Raw genomic sequence first — 16,836 nt, 5'->3', positions numbered from 1 at the left:
AGATGTGTGTACACAGCACTAATGCATCGAGGGGTTCAGATGCCTTGAAGAAAGGATGCCAGACAGCTAGTAGCATGTACACAGCCATGGCACATTAAGAGGATGAGATGGTTTATATACAGGATGACAGATAGCTAGGAGTGTGTAACAACTTGCATTCATATAGCACCTTTAACATAGTAAAACGTCCCAAGGTGCTTCACAGGAGCGCTGTTAAACAAAATTTGACACCGAGCCACATAAGGAGATATTAGGACAGGTGACCAAAAGCATGGTCAAAGAGTGTCTTAAAGGAGGAGAGAGAGGTAGAGAGGTGGACAGGCTTAGAGAGGAAATTCCAGAGGTCAGTGCTGAGGCAGCTGAAAGCACGGCCACCAATGGTGGAGCGATTAAAATCGGGGGATGCGCAAGAGGCAAGAATTGGAGGAGTGCAGAGATCTCGGAGGGTTGCAGGGCTGGAGGAGGTTACAGAGATAGGGGAAGGGGGCGAGGCCATGGAGCCATTTGAAAACAAGGATGAGAATTTTAAAATCGAGGCATTCCCATGACAGCAGTGATGCATCGAGGGGTTCAGATGGTTGATACACAGGCTAACAGATAGTTAGCAGGTGCAAATTGAGGTTTTTGTATTTTTCTTGGGATGTGGACAACACTGCCAAGGTAGTCATTACTGTCCATCCCTAGTTGCCCTGAGGCCATTAAGAGTCAATCACGCAGTGTGGAACTGAAGTCATGTGTGGGCCAGACTGGGTTGGACATTCGTGACCCATTTGGGTTTTTACAGCAAAAATCCAGCCGCTTTCATGATCACTTCCTTGTGCCAGCCCACAGATTATCAGGTTCATTGAATTCAGTTACATCATTTACGATGGTTGGATTATGAGCTCACAATCTCTGAGTTGCTAATCCTGCAACACAATCACTCGGCTACAGTATCCTTCACTAAAATGGCATATACACAGAACAACAGATGCTGCAAATGTGTTCACAACAAAGGATTCAGATGGTGTATGTACAGGATATCACACGCCTGGGTGTGTGGACACGAAAGTAGCACACTGAGGGACTCAGATGATTTATATAAAGGACACAGACAAAGGAATGTGTACTACACAGTAACTCGTTGAGGTCTTTATATATAGGAGAGCATGCTGTAACATATCAAACGGCTCAATTAAGAAAAAAAGACTTGCCTTTCAAACCTCAGGACATCGCAAAGCGTTTCACAGCCAATTAAATACTTTTGAAGTGTAATCACTGTTGTAATGTAGGAAACGCAGCAGCCAATTTGCTCGCAGCAAGGTCCCACAAACAGCAACGTGATAATGACCAGATAATCTGATTTTTAGTGATGTTGGCCTGGACACCAGGGAAGAACTCCCCTGTTCTTCTTCAAAATAGTAGCCATGGGCTCATTTACATCCACCTGAGAGAGCAGATGGGACCTCGGTTTAATGTCTCATCCGAAAGACGGCACCTCCAACAGTGCAGGCACCTCCCACAGTGCAGGCCATTCCCCAGTACTGCACTGGGAGTGTCGGCCGAGATTATGTGCGACCCACTGAGCCACTTAAAATGTCAAATGATTTCTTGTGCGTGAACCTTGCCCCCAACCCCCATCCAGATTTCTTCAGGGTCGAAAGCAGACTCACCTGTTCTGATTTGATGTGTTCTCCAGAGTTGAAGACGTCTGAATAATGCTGACGCTCGAAGACACGTTCCAGGGCCTCCAACTGCTGCTGGGCAAAGGCTTCACTCCGCAGCTGTTTCCGTACGCTGTCCGCAGTTCCCTGAGATTCACCGTTCGGCCCGGAATTATCCTGGGTATCTAAGAGGAAGAGGACACAAACTGCATTTTATGTTTTTTTTTGTCTAAATTATAAAGAGTACTTTCTTTACTTTTTAAATAAAATCTCTGCTTACCCACATGGGGCTGGAGAGGTCAGTAAAGTGAAAATTAATACTGCTCTTGAAGGACTTTTGTTCAATTGAGAAATGTGCTGAATTCATAAAAGTTCACAAGCCTTGAGTAAGGTTAGAGATTGTGGTGGGGGGGGGCGATTTTAATCATATCCAATGGAAACCGGGCAGGTAGGCAGTTAAATTTACCCAGGTTACTTACCCAGTCTGGAGCCACCGATTTTAACTTGTTCAACCGGCAAGGACTCCCGTCCAAAGCCTGTGGGGTCCTATGTTACATATGCATGTTGGGTGCGGATGACATCATCGGGACCTGACTGCCATTTTAACTCCACTGCCTGAGCGGGAAGCCACAATGGGATAGAAATTCAATTTAGACGTAATCGCATCGGCCGCCTGTTATCCGCCCAGCCTGAGATTCAGTTCCTTTGCCGATCCGATGCTACCGTGACAAATTGCTACCCCAGTGAGTTTCCCACCAGGTGACGACAGTAAGGAAGAGGATTGGTCTTTAGGTCATGAAACCATAATCCTGAAAGAGCAAGTCCCTTCAAAAAATAAAGGAAGGCATCTGCCAATTCTTGCAGTGATCCCAGGTTAGATCCTTATCAGTTGGCTGTTCAACTCTAGGCAGCATCGCACTTGAGTCTGATCCTGATATAATCCCAAATCCTGGGGATAGGCCCTTTGGATTTGAGGGGCGGTTGTGGAGTCACAGATTGATACCCTGCGGCTCTGGGAGGGGCAGCTACAGCCTAGTTGGCCCAAAGGCTTTATGGGCTGAAAAATCCCTTATTGAGTGTCCCACGCTGGTAGCCCTACAACCTAGGCCTACTGCTCCTCAAACTTCCTTGACCTCAATTGCACTGAGCTAGCTGACTGAAAAGAAACAGCTGTGACACACAACTATGCCTGCTCTCAGCAGACGGAGGCACTGCTGGACCTTGTCTGGCAGTATTCCTGAGGTATTAACTGCTGCTGGGATACCCTCCATTCTATTGTGGAACAGCACTGCCTGGTGTATCAGCGCTCAGACAGTCTATGCCTTGCAACTTGCTTTCTGGGGAAGCCAGAAAATTGAGCATGTCTCTCTCTGTCGCTGTTGCTAATCCTCACTAAATTGGATCCCAGTGCTTTGGATCTCAGGAGAAGGTTTCAGTGACTCTCCCACCAGTGCTGCGATGAACAGTATATGGACTCACTCTCACTATATCCCTCAGTAGGCGCCTGGAAAGCGCCAGAAGTGTGAAAGATGAGTGTGATTGTCAGTTCAGTTGCCCCAGTGAAGACAGTCCTGATGCTTGCTTCATGGTTTCGCGCCATGGGGGCTTTTGATAATTTACCCAAACGTGTACAAGTCCTGGAATGTGGGTGAACCCACCATCTACTGCATAGAATTACATAGAATGTATAGCACAGAAACAGGCCATTCGGCCCAACTGGTCCATTCCAGTGTTTATGCTCCACACGACCTCCTCCCACCCCTCATCATCTAACCCTATCAGTATAACCCTCTATTCCTTTCTCCCTCATGTACTTATCTAGCTTCCCCATAAATGCATCTATTCTATTCACCTCAACTACTCCATGTGGCAGCGAGTTCCACATTCTAACCACTGTCTGGGTAAAAAGTTTCTTCTGAATTCCCGAATGGATTTATTAGTGACTATTTTCTATTTATGGCCCCTAGATTTGGTCTCCCTCACAAGTAGGAACATCTTCTTTACACTATCGAACCCTTCCATAATTTTAAAGACCTCGATCAGTGTTCCCTTTTCTAGAAAACAAAAAGAGAAAAGAGCCCCAGCCTGTTCAGTCTTTCCTGATAATTTTAACCTCCCGGCCCTTTTAAATCTTTTTTGCACTTTCTCCAATGCTTCTATAGCCTTTTAATAAAATGGAGACCAGGGCTGAAAGTGCGAGTGCTGTTCTGAGCTCAGATTACAGCTCCAGGTACCAAGCAATACCACTAACACCGTGAGCAATATACCCCCCTACTCCACAGAGAACACAGGGGCAAAGGCAGCAAGGCTGCACTCTAGGACTGCAGTCTCGCTGGGCGGGAGCGCAAGTCGGGAATATGGCCACAACATGAAGGCCCCGACTCTCCGACTAACACTCCCTTCTAGCGAAGCTGGGCTCCGGAAACTCATCCTTGTTGAATTTGCCCTGCACTCTTGATGAATGTGTAAAGCCCTGCGTAAATCCATTATATATTGCACAGGAGCTTAATGTAACATTGCCTATTATATGAATAGGGAAGGTCCATTTTATAGTCAAAACTCTTTATATTTTAATTCTCAATTTTAAATTGTTCTTTGCCAAGATCGAGTGCTGTGCCTGAGACGCAGATGCAGGGCTGCGTTTAATTTTGCTCCGTTCATCTGAATCCCCCACCCCCCATTGCACCTGATTCTAATGCATGATGTCTTTCCTTCCCTCTATCACATAAATCTCTTCCAACTGTCAGCCATCTCTCTCAGTGCTGGCTGTGGCACTCTCAGTTTAGTCTGGGGCTTCTGATACCAACAAATCTGTCATTCTAAATTTGCTGCAGATTATGTTCTCTTTCCAGCGCTGGGTGATATATGATATGCAAGGCCCTATTGATTGCCTGATCTCGTGGCAAAGGCTCCAGAAATGAACTTGAAATGAACATCATGCTTCAACTCATTGTGCGTATAATACTCTACTTAATCCCGCATTTTTTCACAGCTATGGAATTCAATTGATCAATCATGTTTCACTGATAGTACTATTTCAGGGTGTTATTGCCGTTCCATTTCAAGGCTTGACCTTTCCTTGGCTAGGCCAGGAGATGAGCTTAAACCAACTCGGGGAAAGAAAATATCATCACCTTATACCAAGCGACTACATTTTTATTGAACCTGGCTCTTGCTTCTTTTGTTTGTCTGTGTGGGGTAAAGAATCAGAAACCCCACACAATGAGTGTCCCACACAAACACTCTCGTTATGGCCGGGATTATAAGAGAATTGTCATCAAGAAAGTTAGCTGCGAGATAAATAAAGATTGATGGTATTTTACATTCTAATCAAATCGAGGGGTTCCTGGGGTGGAGGGCCGAGTTACAGACTGGGATCTAATCGAGGGGTTTCTGCAGTATGGAGCGAGTTACAGACGGGGATCTAATCGAGGGGTTTCAGCAGTATGGAGTGAGTTACAGACTGGGATCTGATCGAGGGGTTTCTGCAGTATGGAGCGAGTTACAGACTGGGATCTAATCGAGGGGTTTCTGCAGTATGAGGCGAGTTACAGACTGGGATCTAATCGAGGGGTTTCTGCAGTATGGAGCGAGTTACAGACTGGGATCTAATCGAGGGGTTTCTGCAGTATGGAGCGAGTTACAGACTGGGATCTAATCGAGGGGTTTCTGCAGTATGAGGCGAGTTACAGACTGGGATCTAATCGAGGGGTTTCTGCAGTATGGAGCGAGTTACAGACTGGGATCTAATCGAGGGGTTTCTGCAGTATGGAGCGAGTTACAGACGGGGATCTAATCGAGGGGTTTCTGCAGTATGAGGCGAGTTACAGACTGGGATCTAATCGAGGGGTTTCTGCAGTATGGAGCGAGTTACAGACTGGGATCTAATCGAGGGGTTTCTGCAGTATGGAGCGAGTTACAGACGGGGATCTAATCGAGGGGTTTCTGCAGTATGGGCCGAGTTACAGACTGGGATCTAATCGAGGGGTTTCTGCAGTATGAGGCGAGTTACAGACTGGGATCTAATCGAGGGGTTCCTGGGGTGTGGGCCGAGTTACTGGCTGGAATCCAATCGAGGGGGTCGGGTGGTTTATATGTAGAATAACAGATACCCGGGAGTGAGTCACGTGCTGAAACCTAATAAAAGGGTAACTAGTGTCATGCACTGCAGGATTAGATACTTGTTATCAGCCAGCTGAAAGCTGAGAAGCAGCCTGAGTCCCTCTGAGGCCTTCTGAAAGGCCCCAAACCTTGCCTTTATTTTAAGCGTCTTGGGACATTTTTCTACGTTAAAGTCACTATATAAATGCAAGTTGTAGTAGTAGTAGTAGTATTATTATTAGTAGCAGCAGTATTAGTAATATTATTAGTAGTTGTAGTATTAATATTATTATATTATTAGTAGCAGTATTAGTAGTAGTATTATTAGTATTATTAGTAGTAGTAGTATTATTTGTATTATTATTAGTAGTAGTAGTATTAGTATTATTAGTATTATTATTAGTAGCAGTATTAGTAGCAGTAATAACAGCAGAAAGGGATCAATTATATATTCTGGAGACAGAATGACTCCTTTTGGAGCCGTGAATTTCAAAAAAGGTGAGTTTTATCAGCATTTTCTGGTTTTATTCCAGATTTCCAGCATCCTCAGTATTTTGCTTTTGTTTTAGGGTAGGTTTTATGTTTGGTCCGCGGAGAAGGGCCTGGGGGCACCTCAGACCGAGCGGCTGTGGGCAGCTCCACCGTACAAGGCCAGAATGGAGACCTTCAGGTGTCAGCAGCCCACCCCGGCCTTGTAAAGTACGCCGTCCCCGGCAGTCGGGACGGTGTCCCCAGCCAGGGAGTGGAGGGATTCCATTCTGCCGCAATGGCTCTGGTGGAGTGAGACCCCCCACCCTAGGATTTTCGGGGCCTCGGTGTCTCAGATCACACGTGGAGCAATTGGAGGGGATACAAGAGCAGGTAAAATCCAGCAACGGTCCAAGCCTTCAGGAGAGGAGGGGGAATCCGGAGGGGCAGGAATGAGAACCCAGCTGACGATCCCTTCAACACATCGTTTGGAGGGATGAGTGAACTCAGATCAGTTGCAGTGTGAAATACAGGTGCGATATTCCATTTCCATGGACTTTATTCTACAATCGTACACAGTGGAAGTATAATTATTAAGTGTAAGCTGTCAAAGAGTCAATGGGGAAATAAATTATTTAAATTGTTTACATCAACCTTTTTAAACAGTGCCCCTGAGGCTATCTACGAGGAGGAAACTGGAGGTGTTGGGTACCAGTTACTGAGGAATAGCCTCTTGACTATATCATTGCTCTCTCTCTATCTATTAAACAATCTCTGTTGGCCTCAACTAACACATTAGTACTTTCTTTTCCGTGTCAAATCGTATCTGTTACAATATAGATAGCATCTCAGGGATATGGCCATGGATCTGTGTTGCCGTCTCAGTACAGGCTTTTCCTGGACGGCTCCCTAGGGGCCTTTCACACTGGCACCAGTTGTTGCTGTATCAAACTCAATTGTTCTCCTCGGTACAGAAACAAATAGAGTCATTAATTACTCTCTATCAGCCCGGGCCGACTACACAGGGCGATCAATACAAGGCATTTGTCATTCATTCCAGCTCCACAGGCTTTCCGTAAAAAAAAATAATAAACCCATGAACCCGATCAACCAGCAGTTAGAGCGACTTTTTGACACTGGTATTGTGTACGACTGACACCTTTTTTTTTTTGCCCAGTGTGAATCCAGATGGGGGTGGGGTAGTAATTTATTTTAAATCCTGCACCCACATGTAAAATTAACTCGTTGGTCCAAGTGTATTTTGTTTAGGTAGTGCAGCAATCGAGTGTCAGCCATTCTCTTTGTGGTTTTTTGAATATCAAAATTATCAGGTGACCCCCTCCCACGGCCCCTGACCCGAGGATTGTCCTGGAGTCGCCAGGAATTAAAGATTGATCTCCAGGATGCTGCCGCGAGCAACACCCAGGAGAAAAAGATCATAAGGGCATTTTAAAAAATTGTGTGTTGTTTTCATTTTCTTTGAACGCTTCCGTTTACTAGTGATATAAAAATATTGGAGATGGGAAACAGACGCTGTTTGACTGACAGTCAAGAATCATCCAATCGGATAACCGAGAGTCTGTTCGCTTACCAATGGGTGTAGGAAGGCGGGGCACCGTGTTGATGGATGTGTCGGGCGGCCAATGGCAGGAGCGTGGGGGCGGGTTGAGGTGGGCGGTCAAGTGATGAAACCTCCAGGGTTGGCGACCCTGCCCGTCACTGGTAATTGTGGTGTGACCAGGCCTTATCGTACAGGCCCCACACCCAGGGGTGGTGTTTGACTTGCGGGGGCCCCCCCCTGCAAAGGTTGGGTGTGGGGCCCCTACATTTTACGATGATACTAAACACTACCGACTTCATCTGCTGTCAAACCCGCCCACGTACGAACGTGAGAAGATGTGCTTGCAATCAGTAAATGATCGGGGATCATCTGTCACCAATATGTAGGTGTCCATTCACTGGATCCGCTTGAGGCCTCTGAATGGCTCTGGGCCCCTAAATAGCTCTAGGCCTCTAAATAGCTCTGGAGCCCTGACTGGCTCGAGGCCCCTGTGGCTCGGCCCCGTGCAATTGCACGGATTGTACGGTCCTAACCCTAAGGCTGCCACATTTCCTGGCCTAAGGTGCCGTGTGTACCTGCATCGAACAGCTCAGCACCAGCCCCCCCCCTCAAATCGGTGGTGTCATGGACAGCAGTGAGTTGCAATTAAAATCTCCACCAGTGAGGCACAGGAGCGGGATTGCTCTCAGCCTCACAGGAGAGATAATCTTCCTCATGTGTCCGTACCGAGGGAGGGCTGGACTGTTGTCTTTTGGATGAGACTTTAAAACGAGGGCCCGTCTACCCTCTCTGATGGACCTAAAAGATCCCATGGTACTATTTGAAGAAGAGCAGGGGAGTTCTCCCGGTGCCCTGGAGAATATTTATCCCTCAACCAACATCACTAAAACAAATGATCTGGTCATTGTCACATTGCTGTTTGTGGGACCTTGCTGTGCACAAATTTACTACCGGGTTTCCTACATTACAACAGTGACTACAATTTAAAAGTAAAACGCTTTGGGATGTCCTGAGGTTAGTGAAAGGTGCTATATAAATGCAAGTTCTTTCTTTACTGTTACTGACTATTTACCTCTCTCCTCAGGCCTTTTCAACTAAAAACGAATTTGAAAAGGACACCGTCTTTTCAAGAAAGGGCTTGACATCTGCTCTCTGGTACCTTGCGCCCGAAGTCCCAATCTTCATGTGCGAGCCTGGCAGCTGTACCCACATCCTGTTCTCACCTGACCCCCACACACAGGCACTATCCAGCAGGGGTCAGTAGATACCAATCAGAAGCCGGAACCCTTACTTGGGGAGGACAGGGGGTTAATTTATCATTCCAACCCGAGCCCCAACTGAGATCCGCGGACAGACCAGCAGTCGAATACGCGGCCTTCCTGCCCTGTACGACATAGCGCTGAAAAAGATTTTTGAATTAAGCCACAGGGTCAGCTCCACAGTGCCAAGGGATTACTGAATGTCGCAGTGCAGTTTATACAGACCTAGAGGGACTGAAAGTCCTTCACCTGATGCTTTACCAGCTCTCGGTTACTAATTCCTTCAGAAAAGGGGCTGCACTGCTCTTCACCAGCATGGGTATTTTCTCTCTCAGTCGCTCTGTATCAGAATCCTGGTGAGTTTAAACAGGACGGAATAACACGACGTCCTCTCTGTTCCCCCTCTCCCAACCCGACGATAGCTGCACCAATATCACCGATCCCTTTACAGGCCGAATGAGAGCCAGTGTCAGCCTTGGCTTAGTGGAAGCAATATCGGAGTCAGAAGGTTGTGGGTTCAAGTCCCCCTCCTGAGGCTTGAGCACTTAATCCAGGCTGACACTCCAGTGCAGTACTGAGGGAGTGCTGCACTGACAGATGTGCCGTCTATCGGATGAGACGTTAAACCGAGGCCCCGTCTGCTCTCTCGGGTGGATGTAAAAGATCCCAGGGTACTATGCGAAGAAGAGCAGGGGAGTTCTCTGGTTGTCCTGCCTAATGTTTATTACTAAAAGCAGATTATTTGGTCAGTATTATTGGTGTTTGTGGGATCTTGCTGTGCTGAAATTGACTGCTGCGTTTCCAACATTAAAACAGTAAGTCATTGATCGTAAAGTGCTTTGGGACATCCTGAGGTGATGAAAGGTGCTATATAAATGCAAGTCCTTCTTATATTCTAAATGAGCAAGACACAAGTTACGATCGAACTAGATGTTACTGGTGCCATGGAGAGCACGGTGCTGGATAATGATATGTCTTGCACTGGGAGAAATCAGTTAGGAGGACTCCTGTTCATTCAGCTCTGAGGCTGGGTCTGTTTATAGCAGGTGCCTACTCAATCCTGCACCCTGTATGGCTGGCTGTTTGTGGGAGGTACTCTCTCAATCCTGCACCCTGTATGGCTGGCTGTTTATAACAGATGTCTGCTCAGTCCTGCTGTAGTGTCTATTTATACCAGGTGTTGACATGGTCCAGATCTGATTTCCAACTACTCCTGCACTCCAGGGACGTTTTACTACGTTAAAGGCGCTATATAAATGCAAATTGTTGTTGTTGATGCACTTGGCGCTGTTAAGACTGTTGAACAGAAAGGGGAGCAGTGTCTGCAGCAGCCAGTCCTGGCGCTCAATCTCTTCTCTTGCCTGCACTATGTAAGTAAGAAATCGAAAAATACTAAACTAAACAAGAATCGAACTGTGGAGAATTTGTTCCAGAAATGCATTCGAAGAGGACTTAACAGGTAACCTGAGATACATATCCTGGGCTGATTGACACGAGGTGCTAAGAGTGAACAGAGAAAGCTGTACTATTGTCCGACAGGTCTAGGTGCTCCCGTGTCCACGTCACACGTGATCCTGCTTCCCCTCAGCACTGAAATAAAATTCCTGTCAAGCCCTTCAGTGTGCAGCTCATGACTCACTTTATTTCCTATTTCTTTATCTTCGTCCAATTTCCTCGCTTCTCTGACACTTCCAAGGATACCGCTCACCGGTTGCCGGCACCTTTCCATCACTTTGAGCCAGTGGCCATTCGACCGCAGGGGGCATCGCAGCCAAGCGTGATAATGCGGTCACCTGAGGTCTGCACGCCTGCATTTTCCCGACAGGAGCCCCAGCAACAGAGGGACCCCCGTGGCCAGCTGCTTTCCCCTCTCCAACCTGGGCCGCTGGAGTGCGGATTCTAATAGTCCGACTGCTGCACAGGCAGGGAATGGAGGCTGGACCTTTCCGATCTGTATGGCACACAGGAGCCATTGGCAAACAAATTTTATTTACAAGGCAGTTCAATATGATAGGGAAACAGCAGCTCCTGCTTGAACTCCCAGCTTCTCCAGTCTCTCCACATAACTGAAGTCCCTCATCCCTGGTACCATTCTAGTAAATCTCCTCTGCACCCTCTCTAAGGCCTTGACATCTTTACTGAAATATGATGCCCAGAATTGGACACCACACTCCAGCTGAAGCCTGACCAGTGATTTATAAAGGTTTAGCATAACTTCCTTGCTTTTGTGCTCCAGGCCTCTATTTATAAAGCCATGGATCCCATATGCTTTTTTAAAAGCCTTCTCAATCTTCAAAGTATGTGAACCCTCAGGTCTCTCTTTTCCTGTGCCCACTTTAAAATTGTACCATTATATTGCCTCTCCTGATTTTTCCTTCCAAAATGCATCATTGTATTCCTGCCCGTAACAGGCAGGCCTGTATATGCCAATCGGGATCCTACGTCAGCTGTCGAACCCCATTAGCAATTTCCATGTACCAACAGGTGGAGTGTGTGCCATGCCTCACGCCATCTGTCCATTTGGACCGGGCAGCGAGCAGTCTAACCAGCGGTCCTTAAAGGGGCCACTCCAAAAACAGCCTGGAACATTTCTTTGGGGGAATTTCTGTGGGGCCAGGAGGAGTTGGAATGCTCCTTCTAGCCCCGCAAACACTGAGGCCTGCTGACAGCCGCTGGGGTAGGCCCCACTCCTACTGGAGACCCCTCCCCTTCTACTGCCAACTTCTGCCTTGGCTCACTCATGGAGCCGTCGGATTTTCATTGCCCCCCCACCCCATTGACGATCGAGGAGCTGCCCAATAGCGCTCGATGAGAGCTGGGCAGCTCACCAATTGTATTCTAATGAGGCCCGAAGCTGAAAATGGTTGGGGCCGTCCCATAGCCCATCAGGCAGGTGCCGCGAGCATCACTGCCGATGCCTGGCCCATTTTGAGCAAAAGGCCTTTACACAGGGTGGCGCCTGCATTCCTGAGGCATCAGAGGCTCATCCCTTACATCATGTTGCTGCATCAGTATTGAAGAGGACTGAAAGACAGAGACAACATCAAAAATGAGATGGAAATCAGACTTTATCCATCATCTATCTATATCTGTCTATCTATTGTAGCTATCGTTCTGTCTATTTATCTCATCGATCTCTCTACTCCTTTAAGATGCTCTTAAAACCTACCTCTGTGACCAAACTTCTGGTCACTTGTCCTAATTTCTGTCTGATACAGCCAATGAAGTACTTTTGAAGTGTAGGATACGTGGCAGTTAATTTGCGCACAGCACCGGCGCACTGTGGCTGCAGTGTGTACCATCCACAAGATGCACTGCAGCAACTCGCCAAGGCTTCTTCAACAGCACCTCCCAAACCCGCGACCTCTACCACCTAGAGGGACAAGGGCAGCAGGCACATAAGAACACCACCACCTGCACGTTCCCCTCCAAGTCACACACCATCCCGACTTGGAAATATATCGCCGTTCCTTCATCGTCGCTGGGTCAAAATCCTGGAACTCCCTTCCTAACAGCACTGTGGGAGAACCTTCACCACACGGACTGCAGTGGTTCAAGAAGGCGGCTCACCACCACCTTCTCAAGGGCAATTAGGGATGGGCAATAAATGCTGGTCTTGCCAGCGATGCCCACATCCCATAAACGAATAAAAAAAAGAATCTGTGTGCAAATATGACAAACACTAATTCTTAGGCTCATCTCTCTATAAATGTTCTACAATAAAAGAGCAGAGGAGTGGGACTAATTGGATAGCTCTGCCAAAGAGCCGGCACGGGCACAATGGGCCGAATGGCCTCCTTCTATTCTATAAGTCTCTGTGATTCTATGATTCTGGAGAATTTTAGCTGTGAGAAAAGATTGGAACAAAGGAGGCTGAGAGGAGATTTAATTGAGGTGTATAAAATTATGTGGGACTAGATAGAGTGGATAGGGAGGACCTATTTCCCTTAGCAGAGGGGTCAGTGACCAGGGGGCTGAGATTTAAAGTAATTGGTAGAAGGATTAGATGAGAGCTGAGGAGAAATGTGGTGGGGGTTTGGAACTCACTGCCTGAAAGGGTGGTAGAGACAGAAACTCTCAACTAATTTAAAAAGTACTTGGATGTGCACTTGAAGTGCCGTAACCTACAGGGCTACGGAGCAAGTGCTGGAAAATGGGATTAAGCTGGATAGCTCTTTATCGGCCGGCACAGACACGATGGGCCAAATGGCCTCCTTCTGTGCCGTAAATTTTCTATAATTCTATGATCCTATGAATATATCCTGGCTTAATAATAAAACAGTTGTCCAAATAGATTGCTGTGTATCTGCTTTCCACTGAGTGCCCACTCCAGATAAGTGTATTACTGTGGAGCCAGACTGAACCCAGCGGTGTACTAAGTGGTCAGGGTTGCTGATCCCACACTAGGCCTGACGGCGGTGAGATGATGATGATGTGACTGAACTGTATTGAATGATCTCAGGCAGTGTTTATATTGATTGCTGTCACACTTGACTCTGTACAGTTTGACATCAGTCAGTACTAACGTTCCGATATTAGATCAAACAATCGACTCCTGAGGCAAGTCACATCGCTACAGGTTTGACACCTGAGATGTCTTGACCTCCTCACAGGAGACTGGCCTATTGTGTTGCTTGAAGGCTTTGAGTGTTTATCTACTCATTGATCGGACAAACGGAGGGAAACAGCTTTCAAATATTAAAAAGTCTCTTCACTGGTGAGAGTCGCCACTGGCCAGGATCCATTTACTGCCATCACCATAAGTACGCATTCTTTTCATGTAATAAATCTCCAGTTATCAGACTGGAGATAATTCCTGCGCTTGTAAACTAGCTCCAGAACAGCTTGTGCAGTGTTGTCACCAGACTTATATATCCACTGGAGCCCGTACACGACAGGAAAAATTGTACTTATAGCAATACGCTTCAATGGTACACTAAAACCACTTCCTGTGTCATATCCTGAGGGTGTTACAGGGTACATCATATAAATTCCCAATCCCGGAGCAAACTATCTTCCACTGGGGGGATAAATTGGGAAAGTCATGGCAATCATCACCAGATCACACGGGATTTTCTTTCCAATATTTTAGTACTCTCCCTCCTGTAAATATAATACAAGAGCAACAACTTCCATGACTACAGCACCTTTAACGTATAAAAAGGTCTCAAGGCACTCCACAGTAGTGTAATCTGAAATAAACGGATGCCGAGCCAAAGAATGTGATAGGGTGGTCAAAACCTTAGGTCAAAGAGGTGGGTTTTAAACAAAGGAGGAGAGAGAGAGGTAGAGTGGCAGAGGGGCTTAGGCAGCTGAAGGGTGAGCAGGAGTTGGTGCAGGATAGGATAGGGCCAGCCGAGTTTTGGATGAGCTGAAGTTTGTGGAGTGTGGAGGATTGGAGAGGGGCCAGGAGTGCATCGAAATAGTCGGGTTTGGAAGAGATAAAGTCATGGATGAGGGTTTCGGTAGCAGATGGGCTGAGGTAGGAGTCGAGACGAGCAATGTTATGGAGGTGGAAGTTAGGGATCTTTATAATACATTGTGTTTACCTCACAGTCTCTCCTGTATATATATTATAATATACTGTGTTTACCTGACAGTCTCTCTCCTGTATATATTATAATACACTGTGATTTCAGTAACAGTCTCTCTCCTGTATATATTATAATACACTGTGATTTCAGTGACAGATTCTCTCCTGTATATATTATAATACACTGTGATTTCACTGACAGTCTCTCTCCTGTATATATTATAATACACTGTGTTTTCACTGACAGTCTCTCTCCTGTATATATTATAATACACTGTGTTTATCCTGACAGTCTCTCCTGTATATATTATAATACACTATGTTTGCCTGACAGTCTGTCTCCTGTATATATTATAATAGCCTGTGTTTTCACTGACAGTCTCTCTCCTGTATATATTATAATACACTGTGTTTTCACTGACAGTCTCTCTCCTGCATATTATACTACACTGTGTTTACCCTGACAGTCTCTCCTGGATATATTTTAATACACTGTGATTTCACTGACAGTCTCTCTCCTGTATATATTATAATACACTGTGGTTTCACTGACAATCTCTCTCCTGTATATATTTTAATACACTGTGTTTACCCTGACAGTCTCCCCTGTATATATTATAACACACTATGTTTGCCTGACAGTCTGTCTCCTGTATATATTATACTACACTGTGTTTACCCTGACAGTCTCTCTCCTGCATATATTGTAATACACTGTGGTTTCACTGACAGTCTCTCTCTCCTGTATATATTATAATACACTGTGTTTTCACTGACAATCTCTCTCCTGTATATAATACTACACTGTTCTTACCCTGACAGTCTCTCCTGTATATATTATAATACACCGTGATTTCACTGAGTCTCTCTCCTGTATATATTGTAATACACTGTGATTTCACTGACAGTCTCTCTCCTGTATATATTATAATACACTGTGATTTCACTGACAGTCTCTCTCCTGTATATATTATAATACACTGTGATTTCACTGACAGTCTCTCTCCTGTATATATTATAATACACTGTGTTTACCCTGACAGTCTCTTCTCCATATGTTATAATACACTATGTTTGCCTGACAGTCTGTCTCCTGTATATATTATAATACACTGAGTTTACTCTGACAGTCTCTCTCCTGTTTTTTTATAATACACTATATTTGCCGGACAGTCTCTCTCCTGTATTTATTATAATTCACTGTGTTTACCCTGACAGTCTCTCTCCTGTGTATATATTGTAATTCACTGTGTTTTAGCTGAATATCTCTCTATCAAAAATATTAGCAACTGCAATCAGTAAAAGAAATAAAAACTGAAACTCAACAGGAAAGGTGTTTTGCTTGCTTTCTAAGATATCTAATGTTGAAAGTGAGGTTTGCAACATAATAAAGCCTTAAAAGATTGTGTCGTCCAGAATCACTTGCCTTTTTGCATCTTTGAATACTTTTATTACTGTTTTTGCTCATAAGCCTCAGCCTCTTAGAAAAGCCTAGGTTTTGAGTTAATATTCACCCCACAGATATCAATCTGTCAGCTGATTAAACTTAACAATTGCAACTCCCAGCAGGCATCAATGCCTATAATTCCCAGCTCACTAATGTGAGCATGTGCACTGTGGATAAAATGCCCAGCATACCACAGTATGATTCTCTAAGATAATCTACACAATTTAAATGACACATAACAATAATTATAAGTTTTTGTTTCCAAATGATTGATGAACAAAATGAGGCATGAACTTTGAAACCTCGTTTATGGTAAATGCTGACAAGAAAACTATATTCAAATAATAATTTTTACTTCAGAGAGACAGATAGGCTGAGAGGAGGAGCAAGAGTGAGAAAGAGACAGACGGGGGGGAGGGGGAAGGAAAAGAGTAGGACGGACATGTAGAAACATACAGACAAATAGAGGGAAGAGATAAACGGGACATATACAGGGGTCGAGGGAAGAAACTCAGGCAGCGAGATGGATTGGCACAGAGAGAAAGACAAACACAGAGATACAGAGAGAGACCGACAGACACAGTGTGTGAGTGAAGAAGGGATAAACATAGAGAAAAGGTTTGATAGAGTAGATGTAGAGAAAATGTTTCTGCTTGTGGGAGAGTCCAAAACTCGTGCCCATAAATATAAGATAGTCACTAATAAATGCAATAAGGAATTCAGGAGAAACTTCTTTACCCAGAGAGTGGTTAGAATGTGGAACTTGTTACCACATGGAGTGGCTGAGGCGAATAGCATAGATAGAGTAGATAAAAAATCACGGG

General features: G+C 45.5%; 1 protein-coding gene across 7 annotated transcripts in view; it reads right to left on the bottom strand.

The window, feature by feature from the left end:
* The window catches only part of LOC137304189 (paired box protein Pax-2-like), a 181,109-nt gene that overhangs the window by 70,054 nt on the left and 94,219 nt on the right, over positions 1-16,836 (bottom strand). For 4 of the 7 annotated variants that reach the window (XM_067972715.1, XM_067972718.1, XM_067972719.1 and 1 more), the window contains exon 6: positions 1,653-1,828. In XM_067972715.1, coding sequence (XP_067828816.1) covers positions 1,653-1,828 — 176 coding nt within the window. Of the gene's footprint in view, positions 1-1,652; positions 1,850-16,836 lie in introns of all 7 variants that reach the window. The other 3 variants (XM_067972714.1, XM_067972716.1, XM_067972717.1) reach the window with 1 other exon arrangement.

The sequence above is a fragment of the Heptranchias perlo genome, chromosome 36 (assembly GCF_035084215.1).
Source record: "Heptranchias perlo isolate sHepPer1 chromosome 36, sHepPer1.hap1, whole genome shotgun sequence".
NCBI lineage: Eukaryota > Metazoa > Chordata > Chondrichthyes > Hexanchiformes > Hexanchidae > Heptranchias > Heptranchias perlo.
This window is presented reverse-complemented; position numbering and strand designations above follow the sequence as displayed.